The 24,485-nt window shown below is 35.6% G+C and overlaps 1 protein-coding gene across 4 annotated transcripts in view; it reads right to left on the bottom strand.

The window, feature by feature from the left end:
* CACNA2D1 (calcium voltage-gated channel auxiliary subunit alpha2delta 1) overlaps positions 1 to 24,485 on the bottom strand; it is a 361,517-nt gene that overhangs the window by 45,321 nt on the left and 291,711 nt on the right. For all 4 annotated transcript variants that reach the window (XM_071734046.1, XM_071734050.1, XM_071734049.1 and 1 more), the window contains exons 12-15: positions 23,932 to 24,036; positions 6,549 to 6,627; positions 4,496 to 4,545; positions 2,794 to 2,883 (exon numbers count right to left, since the gene is read on the bottom strand). In XM_071734046.1, coding sequence (XP_071590147.1) covers positions 2,794 to 2,883; positions 4,496 to 4,545; positions 6,549 to 6,627; positions 23,932 to 24,036 — 324 coding nt within the window. The remainder of the gene's footprint in view (positions 1 to 2,793; positions 2,884 to 4,495; positions 4,546 to 6,548; positions 6,628 to 23,931; positions 24,037 to 24,485) is intronic.

Consider the following 24,485-nt stretch of genomic DNA (forward strand, 5'->3'; position numbering starts at 1 on the left):
CAATGACAAAATAATGTCAGTTCTGAAAAATCATATAGTATCTCTTGGTTCTGAGACAAGGAATTCACACTTATTTGGGATGATATATGAAATTAGCTTTTCCTTTATGAAATATCAACTCAGACATGAAAAAGGATTCAGAAAACTATATATTTAAATAGCCAGAAAGGTTTTGTCTTCCATTCTAAATGATTAACAAGCAAATTTGTACTTTTTTATTCTAATGTTTGGGGTTTCATTTATATTTTTCCCTTCACTAATGCTTTACTATTTCTCCATAGTTTATTAAGGAAACATCTAACTTTTTCTCCTTCTTTCATTAGAAAAAAGTAAGCTAAAATTCTTTATTAACACACCGATTAAATCGGTTCTCCAGTTGCTAAATACAGCAGTACTTTTTGTATTTTAAACCACCCTTCATGAACTCAAGTTCATGTATGAAATGAAAGGTGATGAGATTAGAGTTAATCATATTACAACAAGCAAGGTCAAGAGAAGGAGACGTGGAATTTTTAGTATGAGGAGAAAATTGGAGATAAATCAAGAAAAGAGAGAGGAGGGTATTTTTGAGAAGGTGCATTCAATGGATATCTAACAAAACAGGGGGACACCTATGAGGACAGTGCTATCTCCCCCTGCCAAATGTATAATTAAAGAGGGTAATAACTGTGAATAAATTTTGATTAGCTGGTAAACTTAAAAGTATCTGAAAATTCTGGGATTATCATGCAGAATGTAAGACCAGAGCAATGCTTTAAGAAACTTGAAAGAACAGGACAGAAAAGAGCTGTGAATTACCACAAAAAAAGTCAGCTATTAAAGACAGTCTTGAAAGACAGCTTCAAATGAAAGTACCTCTTTAGAATTTAATAACTTGAATTTAAACTCAATTCAGATGTGACCTTATGTAATACACTTAGTGTAATCACCAAATCACAGAATCAGCTGGGTTGGAAAGGACCTCTGAGATCACAAAGTCCAACCCTTGATCCACAACCACCATGGTTACCAGACCATGGCACTGAGTGCCACATCAGTCTCATCTTAAAAACCTCCAGGGACAGAGAATGCACCACCTCCCTGGGCAGCCCATTCCAGTGCCTGATTACCCTCTCTGTAAAGAATTTCTTCCTAATATCTGACCTAAAACTCCGCTGGCAGAGCTTAAGTCCATGCCCTCTTGTACTACTGATAGCTGCCTGGGGGAAGAGACCAACCCCCCCTGGCTCCAACTTCCTTTCAGGGAGTTGTAGAGAGTGATGAGGTCTCCCCTGAGCCTCCTCTTCTCCAGACTGAACACCCCCAGCTCCCTCAGCCCTTCCTCTCAGGACTTGTGCTCGAGTCCCTTCACAGCCTCCTTGCTCTTCTCTGGACCTGCTCCAGAGAGCTTTAGCTCTAAAACAGCTGTTAGACAGCAAGAGAAAAATAATAGGGCAAAATCTAGGGAGGGCAAAATCTAGGGAAGCAGGAAAAAGACAAACCCTACAAGTAGGAATATCTTAAGAAAATTTAAAATAAAGAACGAGTATGAAAAGTTAGTCCCAATTATTTCTAAAACCAAGAATCAGCAAAAGCTCAGGAGTGGATTAGACAAAACTGTAACTTCTTGCTCTCAGTTGTGATGAGAAAGTCCATAAATTTCAGCTTTCATCAACAGTTTACTTTGGGCTGGTCTTCATTTAATTAATATATCGGTAAAAAGAACATGTCCTACTTTTTGTAAGTATATATGTAGAGACAGACAAAAACATATATATATAATACATTATATATATACATACACAAACACACATACATAACACATGAATGTAGAATAGCTTGGAGCAAAGACTGAATGAAGCCACTGAAAATATAAAGCAACACAACAGAATCAGTTGTCCTACTTCAATAAGCAGATCTGCTTCTAGCCCCAGTTACAAATTTAACTTTGGGTTTACAACAGGATATGTACAGAACATATGAACTTTTGTCACAACATCCTTTATGTTTCCAGTAAGTACCTCAACAGCAACCAAGAAAACATGGCTAATGAACTTCTGGCTATTGACATTCCAAAGAAAAACTGGTTCTTCTGTATCACACTCAGATGAGCTGACAGAAATTTTACAGTAATTCTGAGCGACGGGAAGAAGTGGATTTTGACATGACAGTAGATGACCGTGTGAACTTAGATAAACACGTGATTCCAGGCACAATTTTGCAACAATTTTTGCCGTGTTTGACTTACTCACAAGTAGGTTATCTAAAGCAACAGATTGGATTGCTGCTAATAATATTTTGCATTTCCTAGTTTTCTGAATATGTTTTTTTTACAAGAATGAGTGATAAATTCAGCAGTAAGGAAAGCATTTCTTATATCTTTGTGTTTATTTCCCCACCATGTACACTGCCCAGTTAAAGCCACAATACTCAAAAGATACAAATTCAAAACTTATACAAATACTCAGTAATGCTGACAGGTTTAATTCTGCTTGGAAAACTTTTTGGGGACAAAAGAATTTTTAAAAAGTGAGAATTCCTCACCCATTACATTACAGTACAGATGTACTACAGCATACGTACAGGACTGGAGAACTATTTGCTTCTTTTTGCATGTGTTAATTTGACGACAGTACTGACCTACACTGATTTGTGTACAGGATAAATTACATTTCTTTGTTAAAATTCAGGACACTCACAAGGATACTAGAAAGTTTGAAACTGTAGGAAATTGGGTTCTCAGTACAGTGGAAAATGGACACCTACAGTTATTGATTTGTTAAGATTCTTACTAGAGATAAATGCAGGTCATACCAGAGCATCCAGATAGACATTTGTCCACTGGACTTGTTTGGCTTTCTCTCCTGCTAAAACCATTGGTCTTCCCAAAACATCCAGATATTCCTGTCAAAAAATGCAAGGAACTCATCAGAAGGCAGCTATTATATAGAATTTCAGACAACATAAAAATAAACAATAAGGAATTCACAATTAAAATATTAGGAAAAAACCAGACATCAAAATTCACCACTGATACAGGAGTAGTATTTAACTGCTTCTTTAAAATTAAACTATCCAACCATTCAGTCTTCAGTTTTCATTATTTACTGATGAGGCAATTCTTGTATTTCAGACCTTACACATCTATAGCCACTGCTCTCTTTCCACAAAGTGAGGATGACAACTATTTTTGTTCCAAAATTAATTGCTAATGACATAATAAAATTACAAGCAGATCACAGAACCTTCAACCCAGAAGAGAGAGTGGGTGATAGAAGATGAGTGGTGTGACAGCTGGGTATGTTAAGCTCCCACAGCAGCAACTTGCACAACTTCTATTGAAATAAAAAAAATCAGTTTTAAAACCTCATTATCCCTGCCTTGCTTCAGTTCGTGAGTGTGGCTAAAGCTGGTGATCTTATGAGATGCCAGACTTCTGTTCTGGTTTGGGAGTAAATGCCATCAAACTTGTTTCAGTCTTCAACTTTTCTACTAGTCTGATCATATTAGGGATATTTTTTTCCAGACATTATCTGGAACAGTTTAAGAGAATCAAAGGACTCTTATCCAAGACAAAAAAAAAAAAAAAAAAAAAGAATCTTACTTTCTGCCAAAAAATGCTGTGCCTGGCCTCAGAAGGCCAAAGAATTGCTATGATATTTTTCTGCTTTTATGGATATGTGAATACACGGACTTTTGGATAACTGAAAATAATATCTGTTCATCAGTTTCAATCACACCATATAATTCAAGGTCCTGTGCCCTTAATTCCTTACACACATATTTACTACAACGGTCCTGTATCCTTTTTGAAGGAGAAAAGCCACGTCTCTCCCAGGCTGGTTGGATGAATTCATGGATGCCCCCAGTAAGCAGGATTGTACCAGATCAGTATTTTTGCCCAGTTGAGTTCAGATGCTCTAGCAGGGCTAGGGGCTCACACACATGACTTCTCCACATCATTCAGATTCTTAGAATCATGCTGTAAGTATGGCAGGCAGCAGACTATGAATGTCTAGACACATAATAAAAAATTACTGCTTTTATAGAACTCTATAAAAAACTGTTGCTATGTCTCAGGATCAAAGAGGAACCAGAAAGAAAACTGAACCCCATACACAGTCCTTGAGCAGAGAAGATCTGCAGAATACAGATCACTTCACTGTGCTCTGTGCATGTTGTCAGGTTGCTTTAGAGGATGCCAGTGTGACCAGTATGCATGCAAGATGCTGTGGGCCAGATGGCCAGGGAAGCAGGGATCATACTGTAAACTGGCTCACTGCAACTACTAAAAAGAAAAAAATAACAGACTACACCAAGAGAATAATCCCTCATACGTAAAAAAAACCAAACAAAGAAACAACCAAACAAAAAACCCCACACATTTTTAGTCTCTTCTTTGCGTACACTACCTTCATTTTAATTGAAACAAAGGAGATATGCAACATATTAAAGAACAGGAATTATTCCACTTCTTTGTATTGCAACTGCATCTGGATTTTGCCAACATACTTACCTGGGTATTTATTCTAATGGCTCCAATGGATGGAATTTCATAATAGTATCCTAAAATTTGGAACAGAAATAATACCATTTACTATAATGCATTGCTGGATTCTAATTTATTTTTATAGAAATTATAATGTATGAACAGAATACTTTCTTAGTAGATGCCAACGCATATGTGGCCACATATGGCAGGTCACCATGCCATATAAACCAAGCTAGTTATTCTTAAGCAGTGAGAGGATATAATGTGTTATGTTTGTTGTATTTAAAGCTGAGATAATGTAATGAATGTTCACTCTTGACTTCCCAGTTACTTGGATGTGCAAGTATATTTAATGGTCATTTTAATAAGCTGTGACAGCAACATAACTATTTGCTGAGGACATACACAAATGCAAATATAGCTACAGTCTGTCAAAACATTGAAGTTCATAGTATAGAAATATAGGGTGCTCTATCGAAAGGATGAAAAAATATAATGGGTATTTCTTTGAGCTTAACATCTTGAATGTCTTTACTCAGCACTGTTTCTATCACTTATTTGTCTGAATTAAAAATATTGATCATATGCACCAATAAGACTGAAGACAGGCACTAAGGGCCAGTTTCAGACCAAGTAATTTTTTAAGTCAAATTGCATGGAAGGTGGGAGGACTAGAGAAGAGTACTGAGGTCAGTCATTTAATTTGCATTAAGCACTGTGGGGCTTAATAATCAATTAAATTTTTAATTAAGGAAAAATTAAATAAAACTTTTCTTCTTTGGATGCAGAAACAAATAATATCATAGATTTGGGACATAAGATTATGATCATTTTGCCTCAATAAGATGACTCAAATGCTTAAACTTTATACCAGCTGGTCTTCACTTGTTAAAAACAATGGAGTTCATATACACACAATTTCTTGAGATAGAAATAGATTAGTTAAAAAGTTACTATTCAGAAAAACAAACATTGATTTTATGTAGTTATCTGAAAATATAATATGCTCAGTATCTTCTGCATAACTTGCCAACATAATGAGGGATCCATGAGGCATCCCATACATAGAGGCTATGGATTCTTCTATAATTTCTCTCTCTCTCTCTCTCTCTTTCTCTTTTTCTTTCTCTCTTTCTCTCTTTTCCTCTCTCTTTTTCTCTCTCTCTCTCACTCTCTGTTTCCTGTGATTATCATGCCTGAGAACCAAATCTGATCTTCCTTTACCGGTAGCCATAATTTTCCTACCTCTCACCTATTGGTTCTCAGGGATTTGTAAAATAAATATGAAGTCAGTCCTCTAAATTGCTCTATTTAAAACATTAAACAATATTGTTTGATAATTTCTATGTTTGCTATTTATACTTTTCTTTTCTTCCATAATTATTCTGTAAGGTATTTGAGACATCTTTCTCACAGTCTTTTTGTATTTGTCATGTAGGAATTTTAGAATAAAGCATTTTTCCTTGATTTCATTTTTTTAACTTTTTTTGTTTTTTCTACATAAAGAAATCAGGATTAAAAAAAAACAAAACCCAAAACAAAACACATTAAGATGCTCTTAGAAGATAATAAGTCACAGCAATAATAATTTTAATATTTTTATCAAAAAATGGAAAAATAATGCAAGCCATACGATCCCTTGTAAGTTTTAGAGGAAAACAGAAAGAAGACCAACCAGCCAACCAACCAAAAAAAAAAACCCTTTGTCCAGACCCCATAATATAAAACAGCTTTGGTTAATTTCTTATCTGTCATCAGTTCCATCTTTTCATAGATGGTTATTACAACAAGATTTCTCAAAACTGAATCATAGTATCTTATTATTGTAATAAAAGTACTGTAATATTTTCTTGCAGTGTAATTTTTAATAAAGTAATAAGATAAATATGCATGTTTATGCTTTTTATGTATAAGCATATATACATTATTTTAAAAACTTTTTGGAACTTGCATTAAAAATAAAAAAGCTAAAAAGCAGGCTGAAAAAACATTTTCATTTAACTTTTAGAGAATAATAAAGATTGTATACTATATATTATTCACTAGAAAAGAATATTCTCAAAGAAAAGCACAGTACCTTTATTTTCACAGGCCATCCACTGTATGGGTCCTTTGTCATAATTATGTTGACCAACAGAAAATGTGAATACACGTACCTATTCAAGTGAAAAAAAAAATGTATAAATGAACTATATACCATTACTTTGATGTCACTCTGAAGCTGATAAATTTGAATACAAAACCTGTAAGTTTCCCATTTCTTATTACTATAACTGATACGCTGTTATGATATTTTATGTATTCATAATAATTGTTTTTGTCCATGAAGCAGAATTTAAGAAGAATGTTCTTTAATATATCTTTTTTACTTTAAACCTCTTAAAATGGTTAGAGTTCAGGGGTTTTTTTTTTGTTTGTTTGTTTTTTGCATATGGTGCTAATTATAACTCTTCAAGTTTTGTTAAGTTAGTTATATTATCTCAGAGCCATATTAGATACTCACTAACGAATTAAAATGAACATATGCATAACAAAAGAATTCAAAAGAAATGCAAGACAGGATTTTTTAGGATATAAAATGATTTAAGGAAAAAAAGATAATTTTAAAGATAGTAGCAAAGGCTGCCTTGCCCTTTAGGGTATTTCTTTCTTTATGGACTTTTTACTTTACCACGTCACTTTACAAAACACAGATCAGCTTATGAAATCCAAATATTAGTTCCTTACTGTGGAACTTAATGACTGTTAGTTATAGGCAATAAGGTAATATTTTCTTTAAATAATACAATATAAAGTTGCAGAGATTCTTTTAAAATTGCTTATTGTTGCTAAGATTTTAAGTGGTTATCATATTCTTTAGCATGTACAGTTGCTATGTATTAGCCAAGAGCTGTAGGAACAGCTCCAAATGATCAGTCAGCAGGTAGCAATTGGTGAAACTTTATTAGGGTTGACCCCTATTTGCAAGAAGGGCAAACAAAGCTTTGTGTTAGATGTCATTTTTAATTAACAATATGCTTTGATTTGCTTTATTTGTACAAACCTTTTTTTTCTGCAGTTAGAAGAATTAAAGCAACTACTCTGCAGCACTGAATGCTGATTCAGGTGCTTGGTTTTTTTGTAAATACAGAAAAAAATTTGAAGTTTTTCAATAAAACTAATGACTTTCTTATACAAAGTCAGTTCTCAGTAATGAGTCAAGCCAGTTGTTGGCTGAGAAAAAAAAAAATTACAAAAAACCTGACAACAGTCAAGTCAGTTCAAGGTTCCTATTTTCTACCAGTGTCTCTCAGCTTACAAGGTCCCTGCCTATTGCACTCCTGCTAGTTTTTTTGGCTCATTACTGTTACTAGCTTAGTGTCCACTAAACACTTAATTCAGATCACATTCTTCTCAAAAATTATGGTGAAATAAGAAAAAAAACCACGAAAGGCCACCAGTTAGATGGCTGAGGGACCTGATGTCTCTTTTGGATTAAAAGAAACTACTTAAGACAGTTAAGACAGAGTCATGTGGGTTTGCTTGTGTGTGTATAAAACATGAGTCAATTAGACTGGCCTGTCCAGCATTTGAACTTAAATGCAAAAATGAAACACTGCATTGGATTGAAGTTGCGAAATGGTAATTTAGGAAAGAGAAGCCGCATGTCAAATCTGCAAGTAATCTATAAAGAATTTAGCATTTCAATTATTGACAACAAGCAGAAGACAATATATCTGATTTACTGTTCCTTGGATAATTAACAGAGATAAAGAACTGCAATGAAAATTGGAGTTTTTAATTGTTACTTGGTTTGGCAAGAGGGTGGAACATTCAAAAGAGTTTTCTTTTTTCTGTTGCCTCATCTGGAATTGAGTAGAATTGACAGACCATCTGGAAAAATGAGTCAGCAAGTCAAATTAAACAAGCCAATTTTAGCAAAAAAAACATGCTCTGTGCTAATGCTTTCTGTGACAGATCCAGAGTCAGCCAGAGGACTGAGATGCATCTGCCTATACCTTTTCCTTATAGCCATCTCTCTGAAGAAGACAAAAGGCTCTTAAACTAAACCAGACAGATTTAATTGCTTTCAATTGGGAATTTATGACTGAGAAGACTTGGAGCAACTAGATCAGACACAATGGATATGAGCACCTCTCCCTCGGTCTGTCCTTCGTTTCAAGTTTCTTTTCAACCAACTAAGTGGATTTCTGAGTTGAAGTGAACTGCCAAGTACTCTTTGATCCCAACAAGTTGTTTTCCATCCCCACCGAGGCTTGGCTATTTCATCTCTGTGCTTCTCAGCAGCTTCTTATGTTCTTTCTACAGTACAGGTTCCTGGGTCCTCTTGCTCTTCACCATCCACGTCAGAAGACAGAGTTCTGGCCCCTAAACTGTTTCCCAAGGAAAGTGAAACCTTGCCTCCATACAGGCAAGATCCAGTTATTCTCTTCATAACAAAACATAACTCTCAAATCAATCAAAAACAATGGAGCAGTCACAAAACCAAATAGGAGCTGTTACACTTTCTGATTTTCAGTGCAACTATTCCAAGTACTCCTAGAAAGTTTGTGGCCTTAGAATAGAGGAGAACTAGAGACAGACACCAGCCTGCTTTGCTAACCCAGTCAGATACAGTCTTGAAACTGTTCTGACATGTAAGAATCCTCTTTTCTGAGAATTCAAATCCAGGGCAGTGTTACCTGTCAGGAATATATCATCTGCTGGTAATAGATGGTTAATTCCCTATATTAATTGCACTCTGAAACTAATTTAGGGGAGTAAACACAAAATCTTTTACTTTCTGTTTTTATTGATTTACAGTATATAGTATAGAATATACTTATTAACAAACAAAAGAAGTGTAGGATTAATGTAAGGACACTCAGACTGTGAGTGGCACAGAGAGACTGTTAAGTCTGACTCCTTTGTGGTTTTAAAGATGCGACTATGTTAAGCCCAGGACAGCCTGGCTTGATCTCATTCCTGATATTGGACTAGAGGCCCTGTGCAATCTGACTTACCCTAGCATACTATGAAAGACATAAAAGGAAAAAAAAGTGAAAATCCGACTCCTAACCAGAGAAAGTGGTGGACAGAAAAGAAAGCTACAGAAAATAGAGGAAGCAGTATGGTACTGAAGAAGATAAAATTGCAAAATCATATAAGTAAATAGCTTTTTGTTTTGCATTTGTCCTTGGCAGAAAAAAGATTACAAATATAAAGGTGAATATACTTATTCTGACTGTTACAGATGTTAGGGAACCGTTGCACTCAAGAGAGTTTTGATGAAATCAGAAATGAACAATTAACCATGAAAAGGCTTCTTTTGCTACAGATCTCAGTAGCTTTTTACCTATTTTATTTCTTCCTTTTGCTATTGGAATAAAATGAAGCAAGATTAAATTAGACTTTCCCTGTGGGCGTATCATTTTATACGTATTACAGAAATTTAACAGATTTAGTGAAGTTAATTCAAAGTGGTAGCTAAGCACAAGTATCATACTTGTTACTCAGAGCACTGCATATATGTAGAGGCAGTATGTGTAGGCCTACAAGAGTCTGAAAAACTGCAATCACTCAGCAAGTGGTTGGGTGGATGAACACACACTTTTAAAAAAAATTAAATTCTTCTTCTTGGATTCTGTTCTGCTGCAATGAGAGAGTTCCCAAGAACTAGTTATGGGCATCTCTTCTTTACCCTGTTTAGGGAAGGATTATATGACCTTTGGAGATATATATTTCTCTATCAGATATCAAGGAGAGCTACGTCATTAATTTACTTGACTAGAGGTAGGCAAGATGAACCCCATCATTTTATGCCTATCAGAAAAATAAAAAGAGTGCATCTTTTTCTACCAGTAGATAAACAAACTGACTGACTAAAAAACTGAAATCAAATCATACCTTTTCATAATGACAGATTTCAGAATATTTTGATCTAGCCTATATAAATGCAGGTGAAGAATTACAGAGAATATCTTCTATTACAAAGAGGAGCTGTGACAAAGAGGAATAAACAGTTCTGCAATTCCAGCATGATCCAGGAAATTGTTTTTCCTACTAGAGTATTTTTAGATTATCAGAAGAAAAATTGTTTGCAGTTTATATTTAATAGGTACACTTCTGAAATAAGAGAACAATAAACCAAGACTATTTTTCTGAATAAAATTGTGAAACTGCTTTTCTATATTCCATAACATAGTCTGTCTTTTAAATCCCTTGTAAGTACAGCTTTTAAATCACTTAATCATTTTGGACTGTTCTGCTGTAGGTCGAGGAAATGTTATGTGGTTTTCCATCTACCGCATTTAATACTTTGAATACATTTTTTTCTTTCCATCATTACATCTGTGGGCAGAAATCTGAATAGGGCTTTCAATTCTGCTATGAACTAACTGAGAACAGAAAGCATTTGTGAGCAGTTGGAATTGAGAAGAGAACTTCATAGGACAATCTGAAAATCCCATATACTTATCAGGAAATTACCTCGGACTGGGCAATAGGAAGCACCAAACTCAAGTTTGCCTAAATTCTAGTCCATAATTTATCTCAATTCAGGACTTCAGGGATGCAGACCTGAACCATTTGTATTATCAATATCAAAGCAAACTGGTTTACTTTCCTAGGAAGCACAGGGAGAAGAAAGATAAAAGTTCTGTGTCCAACAGCATGGGTAAGATGCCCAGTGAGTGCTAGAGGGAAGTTTTAGGGACCCTTAGGCTATGCAGCAAATAAAATGGGACATAATCAACCCTATTTTACAGGCCATGAGGGCAAATAGCACAGCATGACTCACATCTTTATGACTAAATTATGTTGCCTTCCTCCCTCCCTCCCTGTCCCACTCCCCAGTATTAGGGGATCTCATTATAATGGATTTTGGGAACAGGTCCTGGCTGACGATAATCTCAGAACTGAACTCAGACCTTGTTCAAATATGTTGATTGCCATAGGCCAAGGACTGTGCCATTGGATCTTTTGTGGATATTTCATTGTGGGTATTTCTCCACATTTATATTTGATAAAATGCCCCCTTAAGTCTTTCCATAACTGACCCCCAGTGCTGTGATACAGCAAAATGTTTACCCATGCAAGTGATCCCCTGGACACCAAGAGAAAAATGCTTTGATTCACACATGTGTTTAGAGACTGATAGAGAAGGTTCTTGCAACTACTTTTCTAGACATAAAAATTTCCATGTAAATTTGAAGTCTTCTCTATCATTAATATCTTTCATTCACTACAATGCAAACTCAAACTTCAAGCTGCAATGCTAAGTTAAAGATTCATAGTCTAATTATAGTCCTTGTAATTATAGTTTAATAAAGAAAAGAAGTAATGACACTCTAAAAATTAGCTCCCACTACAACTAATGTTACCCTTCTACCTGAAAATAAAAATTACTTTTCTTACATATTAAACAGTTATTGGAGAATTTCATTTGTTTTGGGTATGATTCTATACTTACAATACAGGCCCAAGAGCACTTAGCAGTCTTAATATATTGGGAAAACAGATCAAAGATTACTGATGTGTGGTGTAGTTGTATGCAATCTGTACAAATGAAACAACTAAAGATTATGCCTGAAGTCTTTGTAACAAAGTGGATACAATGAAAATAGCTTTTTACCTGAACAAGTCTTTAAAGTGAATGCCATGGATCTCTGAAATGTGTTTAGAGAATTTAAAAATGTTTAAAAAATGAAAAAAAAAAAAAATCAGTTTCATCCTGCTTGCTTTCCTTGCTAGCAAGGAAAAGGTACCTGTATGAAAACGGATATTTTCTAGTGCAGAGTTTGAAAACACCATCATGGTTAACATCTTGGAAAATTTCAGAATTAACATTCACAAAACTCAGAAAAAAAGCTCATTCAATTACACAGTTCCACATCTTCTTAGTGCCACCTTGTGGAACTACAGCAACTCATTCCTTATTCACTGAAGGTCTAACATGGAGTGCCCCTTCCTACAGCTAGAACTACTAATCTACCTCTGCTAAATTGATTATAATTACATAGATGGACCACTGATTATGTGATTCTTTTTTACCTAGTTTAGACTTAACCTTTGATGAGCAGGAAGTACAATCCTGTATCAATCCTCACAATAACAATGTAGGAATTTTACATGATGATGAGGAAGCTATGTCCTTTGTACTACACTGTCTCCACATATTATACGAAGTTTTTTATCTCAAAATTTTCCAGGTGCAGCTATAATCCAGCTCTGTTTTATTAGTTTTTTGCAACATTGGTCTCAAGAACAATAGTAAGAAAGAGAAAAGCATTCACAAACACCAGTGGAACTCCAAAAGGATGCTTGTGAATTTGACTCCATTTGGCTGAGTCAGCCCTACCAAAAATTGTTCTGTGTCCACCCTCTAGCCTCAAGAGCACTGTGGCAGCAGAGCCCACACACATGCACAGAAGCTAAATTATTACTTCTTCCCTTTTCCTTGCTGCCCAGGAGTAGACCCAGCACCATGTCTGAGTGCTCCAGTTGGCAGAGGTTGGAAACCTCTGAGTTAAAGAGTTAAAGTCTATAAATGATTGCAGGACAGTGTCCAAGCTCATGTCTTGCCACCATGTAATTAGCTAATATAAGTGGTGACTTAACATAACTCAATTAATATGATGTCTCTGATATAGTGTAATGCAGTTAGGGTGCTTATCTCATCCTGCAGAAAGGCAGAGATGGACTTCAGCTAGAAAATACCAAAACAGTCCTCAAGTAGTCTTCTGTGCTGCAGATTAGTGACTGTAGCTGTGGCTCAAAGGATGACAATACACTGATTCCTTCTCCTGTATGTCCACCAGAAGTGCTGCCCTCACCAGAGCACCCCGCATCACCTCATATGTGCAAATGTAAAGCTCTCAGCTTGGATCAGGTGATTGTTTAGCAACTCATCCCAACTTCCCAGTCTTCAGATGAAGAAATTACACAAAACAGCTGTTGAATATTTTACTTCGAACCACCCTGATTCTGTTTACTCAGTTGAGTTTAGTTTCTTGGCTATATTAATGACAGTTTCTTTGTTGAAATAAAAAACATTTAAATTCCTCCTTTTCCCTAATCTACTTCTCCCTGACACTCAGCATTTAGAATTCCCTAATGAAAAAGTATTCTTTTTTTTTTCCTGAGAGATCCTTTAAATTTTGTGGCCCATATCAGAAATCAAACAAAGGAGATGACAAAGGAATTCCCTCTGTACTCTGGATTAAAAGTATTTCAGGCATTTCTTTGATAGTCAAAAAAACATTAGGAAGCAACTGAACAGCTGGAAAGGGCCAGATTAATTGCAGAGATACTTCCTGCTCATACTGTGACATTAAGCTGCTTTTTTATTATTATTTTTCTTTTTTTATTATTAAATTTATTTTCCTTCTAAATCCCAAGGAAGAACTATTACCAGTATTAGCTAAGGACTTAAATATATATTTATTATTCCATGAAATATTTAAAACACTGGTTTTAATCAGGTCCTCTGCCTTTTTTGTTTTTACTGCAAATAATCTTTGTTTGAAAATAGCATACTAACTATACCCTTTGTATAGTTACTCCGTTAGCTCCAGTTCCTGCACCACAGGGAAAAAGTGATTGAAATGAAACAGTTGCAACTGCCACGTAGTTGTATTAGAAGGGGGAAAAGGATGGGGAGAATGGGAAGGGCCATCAGAAATTCCGGTTTCAAAGAGAACCCATGTACAGGAAATTTTCCTCTTTGGTGTTATCAGTCATACAAAGTTCATGTCTAATTCTACAATTGCCTCATCTTCACAGGAACATGAAAATTCCAAACGAAAAAAACTTAGTGACATTTAGAAAGAGTATGCAATCTAAACAGGTGATGGGGCTTTTACCCCTGTTCAGAGGCTGTTTATTGGAGATTGACCTGGGAACAAAAGAGTGATCACCTTAGCTGAGAGAGATTTTGGGATGAAAATGCAGCAAGTTTGGTTTTCTTTCCTTTTTTTTCAGGGGGAAAAGAGTTAATAACTTATTGTATAACTACAGAAACTCAGCACTGACATAGAGGACTGTGCACAGGGCAACCTGACCTTGCCTCTGCTTGCAGGTAAGACGTTCCATTAGTGACACAAGTAGGTGCTGACGATGCCTTCTGTCAGCAACTGGCAAATGCCCTGCCAGGGCTGAAATACTGAGTCTCATGCTCAGTGGTGTAATAGAGAATGTCCTTCACAGTTAGCAATTAATGCAAGCACTGTTCTTGATGGTGCATGGTCCTCCTTGCCAAACTGCACCTGAAATCTCAGGATTTTCTATGGGATCCATTGAATATATACAGACTTACAGATACTATCTATCCTGTGGACTGTTTAAAGATAATGAAACTAATCATGGCACAGTTCACTCCCGTGCTGAATGATACACATTTTTACTTCTTTCTTAATCAGATAAATAAACTAAACTTTCAGGGGAAAAAATAAAAATAGAACAGATTCGATAAGCAACCCACAAGTGAAACAATGTTGGGGGTTGTTTATAGCCATGGTCTGTTTAACAGTGTGTAACAGTGCTCTTCCTAAGTCTAAATTTTTAAATCCTAAATTTTGCAGTCACAGTGGCTAGAAGAGAAAAGGCAAGATACTGCAGTTGAATCACACTTTAGGTGACCAGATATACAATGTTTTTCAGTCTAAGATGTGAGATAAGTGTCATGAAGTCTGCCTTTTATTGAAAAAAAAAAAAAAAAGATCTTCAGCCTTATTCATAAATATGCTTCTTAAAAACCAATTTGTTATGGACTATATATCACCCTAGAGGGTTTTGGTTTTGTCTTTGTTTTTGTTTTCAAATGAAATAGTTCTACAGACTAAGTTTGTAACACGCTTTGAGATTATTGATGCTTTCCTGTATACATATAGAATATATAAAAATATATAATATGGCCACTCTGCACCTTATTTCCTATTAAAAAGATCAATTTAAATAAAATCAGAATTAGTAATTTTTATTTTTTTTTTTCAGCTTGTACTCTGGGTTCTTTGGTCAGTGTGGATCAACACTCTTTTGCACATGAATAATGAGATGATGAAGTACAGAATTCTCATCTAAGCCTCATCAAACACTGAATGTATCATTTTGAATCTGATACAAGGCTAACATTAATACGAATTAAATTAAAATTATTGACTTCAAACAGAAGCTGATTTTAAAAGCAGAGGAATGGAGACACATAATAACCTAAGAATTCAAAGGCTGCATGGGGGGGCTGATTCTATTCTGAAAAATAGCAGGCTTTTTTGTTTGTTTTTCATTTAGGAGTTTTCTTCTCTATTTTTTAGGAATAAAGCCTATAAAAATGTTTGACAAAGTCTCAAGAGATAATAATTAAAAGCTCATATTTGAATGTAATTTTCCATAACCACGTGAGTACAAGATTGCATAGCCAGTTTCTCATTCTTTTATATTAAATACAATCTACTTTCTATGGCACATTCAATTCTGTATATTACATTCTATTCTGTCTATTGCAAAATATTAAGGAATGTGACTGTGATTTCCTGGAGACAATGACAGAGAAGGTTTTGGTCTTTCCTTTGAGTTAAAATGGGACTTTGAGTAAAATTTACTTTCTAAGGTATAGATGATAGGTTATTATGTATGATGGGGAAGAGAATAAAGAACTAAAATAATTTAAAATATAACTTAGGAGAATTTAAAAAAAAATTAGTTTGTTTAGTTGAAGAGACAAGAATTGAGAAGTTGGATGAGAGTGATAAAATTCTGTTTTAAAATATAAGAGGAAATTATGATGAGAACTAATCCTCTGTAACTAATATAAAAATTAAAAAAACCAAACCTCTAAGGTTTGTTTGCTTTAAGGAATTTTAGGGAAAGCTTTCTGAAAAGGTAGGTGTTGAAACAGGAATATGTAAATACCTAAGGGAGCTGTGCCACTGCATACTTTAAATGAGAGGCTATATAAACATCATCAGGTATGGATCAGGTATTGAATTGCTCATTGCAGAAAGCCCCATTCCTCCAGTTTTGGAATCACAGAATACAATTGACTCATATGGCATTTCACTGCAATGCCAAATTCATAAGAATAAATGCACAGTGGGGAGACTGAGATAGGACCAACCTTCAGATGTCTAACTTCAACCATATGTACTATTTTGTTTGCATCTGATTCTCTTGCTTTCTTCCCAAGACAGACATAATGTGCTTTCTATATTAAATGATATCCTATCCTTGTTCCCTTGATTAATCATTTTATGGCATCTGCAGCATCAATCTCGATGCAACACCCTGAGTCAATCACTATGAATGAAGCGGTTTGGAACTGAAGAGTAACAAAAATAGAAGTATCAAATAGCCTCCTCCATGCCAAATTTGAGGGAAATAAGCTGCCACTTGGGTTCTGTGTAACAGATACGCATGATTCTAATATGACCGATAAGGTTACTTTTCACCAAAGCTATATTAAAATTTTCATTAGCTTTCTGCAGTTCTCAGCATCACCAAATGGATTTTTATCTTGCATAGTGATGAACTCATGCTCAAAATGGAAGAGTAGCCTAAAGAGAAGCTGGGTACCAGTTTATGAATGTGTCTGTGGATACATGCCTGAAAAGACTCTGCCACATGCAGATCTGCTTCCTGAAGCAAACCCCCTCTGCCCTGCTGCACTTGCTGCTCCACCTCCTCAGTCTGCAGCAACCTTGCCCAAAAAACTAGTGTATATATATGGAACAGCACAGTGTATTTGTCAGCTGAAGGGAAGAGCATGTGAAAAAGGGAGAAGAAAAATAATGCATATGATTTCCCTACTGAGACCTTTAATAAAAACCTTAAAGGTTATGTTATACAGTCTGAAGGTAAAGGGCTCAGTGAAAGACAGAGTGGGAAAGGCTGTGGCAGGCTGCTGTAATCCAACAGCACTGTCAGGGAATGGAGGTGTGATAGTAATACATCAGCTTCGGAGGAGGTTGTTGAAAGCACAATAGTTAGACATTTTTGAAAAAGAGTACCCTAAAAATCAGTGTGTTCTGATTCCTGTTATGAGAAAAGGGCTTCACACACCACCAGATAATTGTTGTTCAAAATGTAGGTTTATGGGGAAAAATGTGTTCCTAATGTACCACTGAAAACAAAATAAATTATGTTATCACATGGATTTAAAAAAAAAAAAGTCATCACATGGATTTACACATTTGTGATGCTAAATAGTTTAGTACTGTGCAACATCACTAATACTGAGGCATGTCTGGGTAACAAGCATCATGGGAGGAACTCATAATGAAGTTTTAAATTCATTAATTTAGTAGCATTACTATGTTAACATGGTTTCCACTTTTTCTATTAAAGAAGTAGGAATGTATTGTGGAATTTACGAGTACTGACCCAAGTTTCACCCGGAATATTTTAGCTTTACCAGTTGTGCATGTCACAGTAGATACAATAAATTAAAACTAACAACTGGAAGATGACACACTCTTAAAAAAGAAGTGATTAGGGAAGAAGCCAGGGAGTCAGTTTAATCAGCTAGCTGGAGATTATTTCCACATAAGATTTCCTGTCCCATCACTCCAAGGGAATTCACAGAGGGAAATATCAGGAGGAAGATGTATCTTAGCATTAAGTTACCTAAAGAACAAAGAAAACCAATGTAGAGAAGGCCAGAGAAAAATCTAAAATCCAGAAATATAAATATGGCTAACATTTTATCTATCAAACTATTGTATGTGCCATTCAGATAAAACCAAGGATTTTGCTTGCTTAAACCCTTAATTTCATTGCTTTTGTTATACCCTGTGTCACAAGTCTGCACATACTCAGAAATGTAAGAACTACTGGGGCATGCTTTAACAGCTGTTAAGCTCTATTCAAAGGTGATACTGGTGTTGAGAAAGATGCTGTTTCTAGTTTTAGGTCTGAGTCACTAAAAAACTACATTCATTCATTCTGACACCTGATGAGAATTCTGTGGCTGCCTCAAGTGGAAATGTCACGGGCTTTTCCAATGGTCATTTGTAGTCAGGTCTAACACTTTCTAGAGTGATCCATACACCACTGTTTAGATTAACTCAGTTTTTAGTTTTACTGACTTGCAGTTGCAGATTCAAACCAATGAAGAAAAGAGTTCCCTCCTTTGGTAATATCAGTAGGAGGTATTTTTGTTTTAGAAGAAAGTTTTGCAAATTATTTCTCATAGATACTTAATTTTATCATTCTATTGACATGCTCAATGTACCCTGTTTAGACAATTTTGCTTCCAGCTAGAAGTGGAGTCAGAGCAAGCTAGAGCCTTCTCCCATAGGAACTGTAGAAGTTCTGTGCCTACTATATACAGATATCTTTAATGGAACTGATTTGATGGAAAATTCTGTGTACCATTTTCTGTAAAATTATATTGTCAAAAGAAAAACCCACCTCCACCAAATGGGGATGTGTCAATTGTGACAGATACTGTGGGAATGGGACATCAGCCCTACATTATGGTTCTCCACATACCTGACTGGTTAAATCTTCTACCTGTGAGGCAGGTACACAAAGCTCTATCATGACAGGAAACTTCAAACAACTGAAAGTGCATGAGTTGTGTTTAAGGTCTTTTCCTACTCACATAAGATGAGCAACTATTCAAAACACAGATTTCAGGCTGCATAGTTTGCCTTGAAGAGCTGTAGTTAGTTTTCTATTTTCAACCTGAATTCAAAATTCTCACGATGGAGAACGCCTACTGGTCCCACATTTTGATTACATTTATATTGCTGTCTTCAGAGAAACCATCTGTAGTATGAGTGTAAATAAAATGAAAATTTACCACCTCCATTCCTGAAATCTAGTGAGTTTTTGGTATTTCGCACATTTAATATGAGTGCCCCAAATGTAACTCTAAAGGTAAACATGCCAGCTTTAAGTATCAGGCACTGCATGTAGCTCTAATCTGTGACAATAAAATCTGGCTTTACAAAGAGAACAAGGCACTCAAAATACAATTGTGATTTTCCACTTCAAACAGATGAAATCTAGGGATGCTCCTCCTCAAAACTGTGTCACATAAGTTTTATAATAGCCCCAATATTCATACTGTATATTACTTATAAAGACAGAAAATTATTCTAAATATGTCTGTGTGCTATTTCAAATAGATTAAACCCCCCAATACGACAGGAGAACTTTCCAGCCTCTAGATTCCAAGCTGCTCTTTAAGTAAGTTCCAATTGTTTTTTGTATTCTTTCACTTCTTAACTTGAAAGTTGCACTAAGGGCACTGCAAACCAGTCTATTAAGTCATGTCATCTCATGGGACTTAAGTTTCTGAAGCTTCTTTCCTGTCTAGGAATTACAAAGTAAGTGACATGGAGGAGAGAATACTTCTAGAGATTAAGCCATTTTACATCACAAGGATTAAAAAAAGGATTAACGGTTTGGATGGTCTTTTGTTTGTACAAGAGAAAAAAAAAAGTAAGTTTACAACAGAGTCTACCTAAGATGTGAAGTGATTGACTGTGATACTGGGAAGAAAAATTCTGTGAAAAATACTCGAACAAATGCAGAGCAGACAAGAAACTTATTAGCTGATTCGTATTTATACTATGAGGTGCTACTACGCTAAAACATGGAAAACTTTTTAACATCTTACTCATACTGTAAAACATCTCTACAAATGAGAACTTTTTTCTTGCATTATAGTCTGACATGTGACACCCATCTTCAAGAAAATCCAGAAAGAGATCCCAGTAACTACAGACCCGTCAGTGTCACCTCGGTGCCAGGGAAGGTCATGGAACAAATAATCTCAAGAGCCATTATAGAATAGCTAAAGGTCACCCAGACAACCAGGCCCAGTCAGCATGGGTTCATGGAAGGCAGATCCTGCTTTACAAACCTGATCTTGTTCTATGACAAGTTGACCTGATTAGTAGATGAGAGAAATGCTGTTGATGTACTCTAACTGGATTTCAGTAATGCCTTTGGCACTGTCCCCCACTACACCCTAATGGAAAAGCTGCCTGCCCATGGCTTGGCTGGACATAAACTCTGCTGGGTTAAACACTGGCTGGTTGTCTGGGCCCAAAGAGTTGTGCTTAATGGAGTTAAATCCAGTTGGTGGCCAGTCATGAGTGGTGTCCCCCAGGGTTCAGTGCTGAAGCCACTCCTGTTTCACATCTTTATTAATGATCTTGATGAGGGGATTGAATGCACCCTCAGTAAGTTTGCAGATGACACCAAGAGGGAGTGTCAGTCTGCTGGATGGCAGAAAGGCTTTACAGAGGGACCTGGACAGACTGGATCATTGAGCTGAGACCAACTGTATGAAATTCAGTAAGGCCAAGTGTCGGGTCCTGTATTTTGGTTACAACAAGCCCAGGCAACACTACAGGCTTGGAGAAGAGTGGCTGGAAAGCTGCCTGGCAGAAAAGGACGTTGGTGTATCGATTCACAGTCGGCTGAATATGAGCCAGCAATGTGCCCAGGTGGCCAAGAAGGCCAGTGGCATTCTGGCTTGTATCAGAAATTCTGTGCCTAGCAGGACAAGGGAAGTGATCCTGCCTCTGTATTTAGCACTGGTGAGGCCCCACCTCGAGCACTCTGTTCAGTTTTGGGCACTTCAATACAAAAAGGCCATTGAGGTGTTGGAGCAGGTCCAAAGAAGGGCAACAAAGCTTGTGAAGGGTTTGGAAAACATCCCCTGTGAGGAGTGACTGAGGGTGTTGGGGCTGGTTAGTCTGGGAAAAAGGACACTGAGGGGAGACCTTATCACCCTTTATGAATACCTGAAAGGAGGTTATAGTCAGAGTGGGGGTTGATCTCTTCTCATGGGTGACAGATGACAGGACAAGGGGAAATGGACTCTAGTTGTGTCAGGAGAGATTTATGTTGGACATCAGGAGAAGGTTCTTTACAGAAAGGGTTGTTAAGCACTGGAACAAGCTCCCCAGGGAGGTGGTTGAGTCTCCATCCCTGAATGTGCTTAAAAATCATCTGGATGTGGTGACTGGGGACATGCTTTAATGGTGGGTTACCAGAAATAGGGTAATAGGGTTAGGACGAGGTCAGACTCCATGATCTTGAAGGTTTTTCCAGCCTGAGCAATCCTATGATTCAATGAGCTATTAATCAAATAAAATATAAATTAACTGCAATAAACACAACAGAATCTAGAGCCACAAATATCTTTAAATAATCTTCTCATTCAATATGTGAAAGCAGCTGACTATGCAATCAGAGAAGGTAACACTATGTTTGGGACTATGGTTTTACAATTAAATATGTGTGTGTATTTTTCATGTTAGAATGAATCTGTCAATTATGTTGTTAATTATAGATTAAGGTTAACATTAAATTGCACAGAGAGGGAATAACAAAAAAAGCTCACATGTCATCATCCTGGAATCGTGTAGTCTTCCTATGTCCTACTGGGAGAGCATGACCACATGCATATTTTATATTAGGCTTCTTTTAAAAAAACATTAGAATGTTATGAAAGATTGTCAGGGGAGTTTCATTATTATTCCTAAAAATGAATTTACTGGTTCCATCTCATTATAAGTTTTTCACACATAAATTTTCCCCAAAATTCCCACAAGGATTAGTACTGATTGAAAAATATACAGAAAAAGCAAATGGTTCTTCAAATTATACCTGCAAAAACTTCTTTTTATTTCTTTGCATATATTTGCAATGTCATCTAGGAGAAAACTAGTAAGGGATGGCACCTAGCAACCCAGTACTTTATTAGACAAGTAAGAAAATTTAAGTGCTTACTAAGGTTTCAACTTGCAGATACATAGAACTTAACCAAGTATAGGAAATTTGCCTCATATTGTATCTCCACTGCCTTTAATTATATAAGAAAAAAATACTTAAATAATCAGAAACCCACACAGTGATCATTGTCACAATTATAAATTTGTTGTATACATTAAAATCCCTAAATCCTTATTCACTAGAAGGAAAAAGACAGTTAGGCTGTATTTTGCATTAAAGGATGGAGTAAAATAACATTTTTTAAATTAATAAATCCTACACTTAATTAATTATACTTCACAGAATAACTGATTATCAGGCATGAGGTTAGTAAGACAGATCTGAGCTCTACAAATCAGTTTCACTGATTGGACTGGATATTTTATTATACTTTCCTCCTAACATGGCAAATTAAATGGAAAATAATAACGAATAAATCACACATCTCCCCTCTTATGCACGTATTTCCTTTAGCTTATGGCTTTTGTTGTAACAATAAAAGGTCCCAAGACCAAATCTGAAGAGGAATCTCTGCATATATTTTCAGAATACAGCCATATGTGTCACACAATGAGATGCTATGATTCATTTTTTCCTTCTAATTATCAGCTTAGAAAGTACTTTCAGCTCAGACACAAAGATTAACTAAACCCCACCATATCATTTCGTGTGAAACACTATTATAAAGGAGACAAAAAAATTATTATTTAAGGTCACTGAGTGAATCACTGGTCGAGATGGAAATTGTGTCTTGCATTTCTAGGTCTTCTTTTGAAAGGATTAGTTCATCTATATGAGGTTTTCCAACCAAATACACTGCTTTATACACAAGCATCTACATCAATTGTTAAAACATCTTGGTGATGTAACTTCTGGATTTTCTTTTCCAAAATAAAAAAACAAAACAAACCCCCTCTCAAAAAACAGGTATAGGTGCATCCCCAAACAGTAATAAAAATAAATGTTTAGTTGTAGTGTTATGAACCCAGCTCATATTTATCTTTTATTTTAAAAGTGATTAGTCTTTTAAATAGATCTATTAACACTGAAATGTATTAGGAGACAACTTACAAAGCTGGTTTATTTTACACACTCAGACACACACACTGACACTTTTGTGCATCTGTAGGTGTGCAAAAGCCAGACCAGAAGTTTGAATTCAAATTATCCAACCATGTCAAACCCATAATTCTGGTTGAACCATAGATCAAATTTCAACAATAGAAAGCCATACCACTCTTAGCTAAGTAAGTCCCTCAAAGGTATAATTAACTTCACTGGGAAAACCATGTGGGTTTGTTCCAGTCCAAATCTATTCAAATCCTAACCTTGAGGTTTGGCTCGCCTTTGCCTGATGAATAACAAAACCAGAAAATATTCACAGTGAGGAAATACACATATTTCTCATATCATTTAGCTCCTGTGTTTCTGATTGATAATGCAAAGATGACACCAGTATAAGAAAAATATTGAAAAGTTTAAATCTTTTTCTCTTATGGTATACTTCTGTACCTTTGACACAAAAGTGTCACAAAGTGTAAATTATTATATATATTTTACGTTCCTTTCAAAGTGTTATAGATTGGGAAAGCTTTACCTGTCCTAAGATTCAATACTAATTAAAAAAGTACTTTATACACACACAAAAGCGTTTTTTCACTTCCACATTTAAATGCTCCTGTTGTTCCTGTTGTATTTTATGAAGTAAATTTTTTCATACACATACATACAACATACTTTTACATACAACTTACTTTTTTGTCTTCATTGTATTTATGGAAAATTTCTTGTGCTCTTTCTTCACCACCATCCGTAAACAGCATAATAATCTTATTGCAGTTGGCTCTAGAGACACTGTGCTGTAGAAGATACAAATAGAAGGGTTTTTTTTATTTCAGGCTGTAAGTAACAGCAACTGTTATATTTGTTGCTTTTCATATCAACATTTTTATTACTTTAACAAGATAATGACAAAACTTGCAAAGTCTTATAGAATTTCATTCAATACCACTTTCTAAATAAAAAATAAAATAAAATATTAAGCTAAATATGACTCATTTCAGATATGGACCAATACAGAGGAATGGAGGTTTGGTGGTTCTTCTCAGTTCCATGAAACCAAGGAAAGCTCTTTAGATCATACTCATCTTGTCAATCTCACAGTGTTCCTCTACAAATGTTCTACATAACACTTGTACAGTGAAGTCCTCTAAACATTATTACTCTTCTCTTTTATCTTTTTTTTATTCCTTCTTTCTATTATTCTTTTTTTCTTATCCTTATACTTGTCCTTGTGGAAAATTGGTAA

This window comes from Heliangelus exortis, chromosome 1 (genome assembly GCF_036169615.1).
Source record: "Heliangelus exortis chromosome 1, bHelExo1.hap1, whole genome shotgun sequence".
Lineage (NCBI taxonomy): Eukaryota > Metazoa > Chordata > Aves > Apodiformes > Trochilidae > Heliangelus > Heliangelus exortis.